Consider the following 6,000-nt stretch of genomic DNA (forward strand, 5'->3'; position numbering starts at 1 on the left):
CCTTTATTATAAAATATATCAAAATATTCTTAATTTTCATTAAAAACCACTTAAAAACTCTCAAATAAAAATATTTTATGAAACTTAATACATATAATAAGACTCATAATTAATATCCATAAGAACATGAATTAATATAGATTGATTTTTAGTATTTTTGGTTCAATAACCCTATTCAAAAATAGGGTAATTGGCTCGGTTTAACACCGAACTGGTTTAACTACTTCGATCTAATTTGTGTTTCAATAATAATAATAAAAAACTCAGAAATCAAACATGTTAGCTATTAGTGATGATATTTTTATTATTTTAAAAGTATCTCTTTCGACATTTTGGAAATGAGAAATTGCGCATTACTAAGAAAAGTTAAATATATTAACTAAATGTGATAGTCGATTGAAGCCCGATTCGTAATTGAGTCCAAAGCCATCACTCTATCGAACAATTACTCGCCTTAATTTATTCAACATTGAATTGACAGACCCCTTCGTTTGCACTTTTTCGTTTTTTGGAACTTTCTCGGCCTTTCTAGTTGAAAGTAGATCAAATTTCTTAATATATTAGATGTGTTAGAATCATTTTAATCTCGTTGCATATGCGTGAACTTTGGTTCTCTCAAAATTATGGTTAATTTCAGAAAAGAAAAAAATATGATAAAAAAGGCAAAATCCAATTATTGAATTCCCAAAAAAAAATCTCGAGAAATTTTTGTATTGTGCTCAAGATTATTTTGATTGCGTAACTTTAAAACCTAGTTGTAGCCCCCCATACTTGGATGCTTAGTTTGTCGACTCTTATCTTGTTGACTCCGACCCTAATATGAAGTAGGAGGGGATGTAAAAGTTATAACCGTCTCTACGAACCCAACTAGTCCCCATCAGACCGTCTACTTCCTCTCGAGACTCCTCTCCCTCTTTTATCGATGTTCATCGACACAAGGGCTAATGGGGGAGTCCTTCCTCATGCGAGAAAGGACCACAATCGATCATAACAAAGATCAACAAGCGAGACTTCCGAGTGCGATAAAGAGTAATGATCGATAAGGATAAAATAATCATTTAGAAAAAGAATAATATTTCAAAAAAAATTGGATGCTCTACAAGAAATACTAAAAGTAAAAAAAATAAAAAATCACCCAAATCCAATTACCTATTAATGCATAATTTTCATAAACATGTTGATGCTCACATTTTGAAATACACAACTCGGATGTAATACATGTAGATAGTTGCTGATTATAAGATTAGAAGAAATCAGCGTACACAATCACATAAACGAGCAACTTCCCTGCACTGATCGCACCCACCGAGAGAGAATATATATATATAGCACATTAAATGCGCACAATGCCCTTTTGGACATACTCAAATAGGCAAATTTTCATATAAGATAAACAACAACAAACTCATTAAGCATATTTATCTTCTGTCTTGACAATACCATTCGAATGCCTCCGAATATAAGCATTTACTTGCGTATAAAATATTACTACGTGAAAGAAACAGTAAAATCGTCCAGATGCATCATCCCTCGGTTCGCCTCCTGCCTCCTGCCTCCTGCCTCCTGCCTCCTACCTCCTTAAGCTTTCGACAATGTAATTGGCATAAAGATCCCTGCAAACATCGTTTAAAAAGTCAAAATTAGATAGATCAGGATATGAAAATAACAAACATATCTGACGTTTTTCTGCTACAGAAATAAAACAAACCACCTAGACATAGGTTTCGATCCAGAATTGAATATGGCCCAAATTATTTTGCATCTGAATAATCAATACTCGATAGAGTTGACTGCAAATTGCATTTTCTAGAATTGATTTTAGGCTTTTCGTTTTACAAGAAAAGAAGTTATGCCTGCAGTCCTATTCATTTTTTTCACATACAAAAACACAAATGTTTGTGGTAAATAGTGAGGCTTCGAATGAGTGGTTGGGAACCATATCATAGAAAAGGTTCCACATTTGGACCTTGGAGACCTAAAGAATTTAATCCCTTCCATATCATGATATACAATACATCTAGTTTTTGCATAAATATCTGTTTGAACACATCACACCAATCCTGTGGTATGCATCAGATAAGCAAATAGTCAGTCAATTATATGAAGAAATGACTTACATGGAATGTTGAATGGCTTCGTAAGCTGAAGATGCAGGCAGGAAATCATTTACAGCAACTTCCTTGTTTTCATTCTTCTTATCTGAGATCCTATGGTCAAGGAGAACTTACACTACCGAGGCAAAAACTTCATATCTTAAGAGAATGTACTAGTTGACTTGTGGAGTTATATTTTGAAGAACGTATTCAGTTAACACATGGCCTAGTTGCATGTATCTATTGCAATGAACATCATCAGAAGTCTACTGTCGCTACGAGACCGATACCTGCCAACTGCTTAGCAAAAGATAGTAAAAGGCAATAAAGAGGATGAACACACATTACAATTAATTTGAAGGCCAATGCTCCAGAAGCAGGATTAAAAAAATTTATTATGCAGTGCAGAATTTCTACCCTATCAGCAGCATGGATAAACTAGATTCAAGTCATGATAACACTGCATATATTGACTCTTTCAAAATCAGTGTTGGTGAGTGTATCATCAACTGGCTGCCGCTCTTCTTGGTGAGTTACTGATCAATCGTTGCAAATGACAAACATTTAAAGGTGTGGAGTGGACCTACTAAGTCTGGTGATTAGATTGGCAACAACTCTTTGCGGATAACATCACGCATATAAGTTGTCTATGTAATATGATTCTGGTGGCAGATATAAGAGGATACAATCTTCAAAGAAGCGCCTGATCTCTGCTAAACGATGAGGTGGGAGCTCCTTGATATCATTGTAATGCTTGTATTCAGGATCATCTGCACAAACAGCAATTATCTTGTCATCTTTCTCTCCCTGTTTCAGACAGCATAAAATTGAGTCAGCTCCTCTTTACCAAGGTCATTCCAGAATTATGAATCAAAAGGTCCAACTTATCTGTTATGCAGAAACCAGACCTGATCAATCATAGGCATCAGACCTATGGCTTTAGCTCGAAGAAAACATCCTGGAATCACTGGTTCCTGTTGAACAGCAACAGTTATAACTATTTTAACCGATTCCCCTAAACTAGCGGAACAACTATAAGGATAGAGAAGAAAAGGATGCAAGTGTAAATAATGAACTAGAAGAGCCCTTTGCAACTTGGCCATTATGCACATTCTATCTCACACTACAAGTATTGGGAAGCGAGAGGTGTTGCTTATATTGTGGTATCTATGATATGCTCTCTGTGCAAAAATGTATATGCACATCTAAGCAACACGACCCTGGGGAACTCGAATGCCACAAACCTGCATTATAACCAACACATCCATAGGATCATTATCTTCACAAAGAGTGCGTGGGATGAAACCATAATTATGAGGGTACACCACTGATGAGTAAAGCACACGATCGACCTGTATAGATGAAGCACATATGAAAATTATTTCAGAAAGCAAAAAGGAAGAGTCAAGTAGCCATGCATACCTTGATCAGCCCAGTTTTCTTGTCAAGTTCATATTTCACTTTGCTTCCCCTTGTTATTTCCACAACCTGAAAGGTTCGAGTATTTGTTTAACCTTATTTCTGGTGTCCTATTTTGAGTACAGATATAAAGTATCCTTTTGATCCACATAACTGAACACTTTAAAAATTGTATGTCTGAATAGTGAAGTGATGATAAAGTGACAAAGAATCCCAGGGTAGAATATGTTAGCTAGGTTACACATACATCATATTCATGCCAAACCAAACAAAGTTACCAACTTTAATTTTCTAACACCTCATTTCCTTAACTGTTTAACATCAAACTTTTAAAGAAGTCAGAATTCATTCATAAAAAGTGCAGTGTCCTCACACAGTTGAAAATTTTCGGGGCAGCAGGACCTGCATGCAAAATCCAAAGTCCAATTAGAAACGAATTAGAATGGAGACACAAATGAGGAGAAAATTATATGAAACTTCTTATTAGAATATCAAGTACCTATTTCAAGATCATGCCAAGGATGTGCTGCAACAGACCTTCGAGACATGGATGAAAGGATTCTTTCATTGAGAGGTGAACGAGAAAGTTGGAAGTCAGAAGCCTTAGTTGATGCTTGAAGAGGCGGAGCCATTACAGCACCTGATAAACATACAATCAATTTTCAACATCAATAATACTCATAATTTTATTATAAAGGTGTAGTTGTCCAAACGTAGACCAGGTATTTACCGGCGATGAATGAAATGTTAAAAACCTATTCAAACAAAAATATTTAAGAAAATTAAAGATTTAGATCATCAGAAGTATAGAGGAGGACGAACCCCCTTCATGTCAAGACAATTATTCATCAAAAGTTGTACATCCCTAGCTTAATTATGGCTGATTTATGAACCAGATCCATGATACATCATATGGAGAAGACAATCGTTGCCGATCAAAAAGCTAGTAAATCGGCACATGATTTGGGCCTCTTCTAACCAACTGTTCATGTCCAAAGATCTAAAATATTCTGGCCTAAAGTAATGCACGTTACTCTAATGGGCAGGTGAAGAACCTTCGTGGACAAAAAGCGATCATGAAGCAGCAACGTCATCACAAAGCTCGGATCTCATAGTCCATCATCAGATCCGAAGAAAGAAAGGAAGACAGCTAAACCTCATCCCCTGTTACGCGGATTCCACACAAAATCAACACAATAAACCTACACATCTATGTGACTTCTGCATTGAAGCACCAAGTAATTTCAAAACACAACAAAAAAAAAAAGCAACATATGGCATACATTTGTCTCACTATAAGCGGCATATAAGGGTATTTGCGTAGTAAAACCCTAGTCACATTTTAGAACACCGGAGTCGTCACTGCAGATTTACCAAGAGGAAGAGAAGACAGCTAATCTGTAGCCGTCACAGAGAGAGATCTTTTCAAAGAAAATGGAAGCATGTTTCTTGAACACAAACGTTCAAACTTACCGATTCCAACACAAAACTTGGGCGAGTTTGGGAAACATAACAGAACAGCCTGCAGAGATCTGAACGAGTGAAAAATAAAACACGAATCATCTAAGCTCGAGCAAAGAAAACCTATGAAAGAACCCCAAATGATCCGATCCAAGTAATCAAAATCGCATCAAGTCGAAGCCCAAACCCTAATCAAAACCCCGAGAAAACCAGATCCAAGGCCTCCGGAGAAGGATGTTCGCGAATCTGTACCTCGAAACGGGGACGGAGGAGCTGAACCCGGTCCCGGGTGTCCTCGAGACCGAAGCGAGATGGGAAAGAAGGGCCGGAAATGGACTCCACTAGTCGGTAAAGGAAAGCAAAGAAGGTTGAGAGAGGAGATGGAGTTTGGCTTCCCGCTTCTTCTCCTTAAATAGAGGCTTTTGCTGCCACTGGCCTAAACAAATCGGCTCCGGGAGTACGGGAGTCCGAACCACCAATGCCACCGTCCGGCCCCACCGGGGAGCGCGACGCGTCCCTACCGTTCTAAGACGGCGAGGAAGGAGTCCCCCCGCGCGTCGCGGCGCACCATCATTGACCGTTGGAACGGCTTCGCGATCCGTGCAGCGTCGGTCCTAACGGGAAGGACCATGGACGACGCGTTTCTGGTGGGCCCAGAGGGTTCGGCCATCGGACGGCTGCGATTGCACCGCTGACAGTGCGGAGCGGATGGCTTGGAGGGGACGCATCGGGTCCCGCGTGGGTTGGCCAGTGGGTGTGCCTTTTGGGACGCTTGCGGAGAAAGCGAAGTGCCGCCGCGACCCGAGGAAACTGTCACGCGGTCGGCACGTGGCAGATGTGGTTTATGCCAATGGAGTTGTGGGGTTCCATTTATGGCGTATTATAATAATAATCAGAGAATCTTAATATTTATTTTATGATGGAACAAATAAAGCATTATTTGGGGAGTCAAAACAGTGTATGTGTTAGATATCATATCAAATATATATATATATATATGCAAAGGTTAGGTATATAAAAATAATAT

The 6,000-nt window shown here is 38.5% G+C and overlaps 1 protein-coding gene across 3 annotated transcripts; it reads right to left on the reverse strand.

Annotated features, from left to right (window-relative positions):
- Nucleotides 1-1,308: 1,308 nt before the first annotated feature.
- LOC135583821 (soluble inorganic pyrophosphatase 4) lies at nucleotides 1,309-5,488 on the reverse strand. 3 transcript variants are annotated; one of them, XM_065154946.1, is made up of 10 exons: nucleotides 5,226-5,488; nucleotides 4,986-5,044; nucleotides 4,012-4,152; nucleotides 3,886-3,914; nucleotides 3,516-3,581; nucleotides 3,338-3,445; nucleotides 3,002-3,067; nucleotides 2,780-2,900; nucleotides 2,118-2,199; nucleotides 1,309-1,613 (listed from the first exon to the last, which is right to left on the reverse strand). In XM_065154946.1, exons 3-10 carry the CDS (start codon nucleotides 4,142-4,144, stop codon nucleotides 1,571-1,573), a joined length of 648 nt encoding a protein of 215 aa, XP_065011018.1. In that variant the 5' UTR covers nucleotides 4,145-4,152; nucleotides 4,986-5,044; nucleotides 5,226-5,488; the 3' UTR covers nucleotides 1,309-1,570. The 3 variants fall into 3 exon arrangements, with proteins under 3 accessions (XP_065011018.1, XP_065011017.1, XP_065011016.1); XM_065154945.1 differs by lacking the exon at nucleotides 4,986-5,044 and adding an exon at nucleotides 4,568-4,676 and having other exon boundaries at nucleotides 5,226-5,487; XM_065154944.1 differs by lacking the exon at nucleotides 4,986-5,044 and having other exon boundaries at nucleotides 5,226-5,478.
- Between the last annotated feature and the right edge of the window lie 512 nt (nucleotides 5,489-6,000).

This window comes from Musa acuminata, chromosome BXJ3-6 (genome assembly GCF_036884655.1).
Source record: "Musa acuminata AAA Group cultivar baxijiao chromosome BXJ3-6, Cavendish_Baxijiao_AAA, whole genome shotgun sequence".
Lineage (NCBI taxonomy): Eukaryota > Viridiplantae > Streptophyta > Magnoliopsida > Zingiberales > Musaceae > Musa > Musa acuminata.

Coding starts and splice junctions, on each gene's coding strand:
- LOC135583821 (XM_065154946.1), bottom strand. CDS start 4,144: ATGGCTCCGCCTCTTCAAGCATCAACTAAGGCTTCTGACTTCCAACTT. Junction 3,068..3,337: donor ATGTGTTGGTTATAATGCAG/GTTTGTGGCATT, acceptor GCTGTTCAACAG/GAACCAGTGATTCCAGGATG. Junction 2,901..3,001: donor TGATGCCTATGATTGATCAG/GTCTGGTTTCTG, acceptor TGTCTGAAACAG/GGAGAGAAAGATGACAAGAT.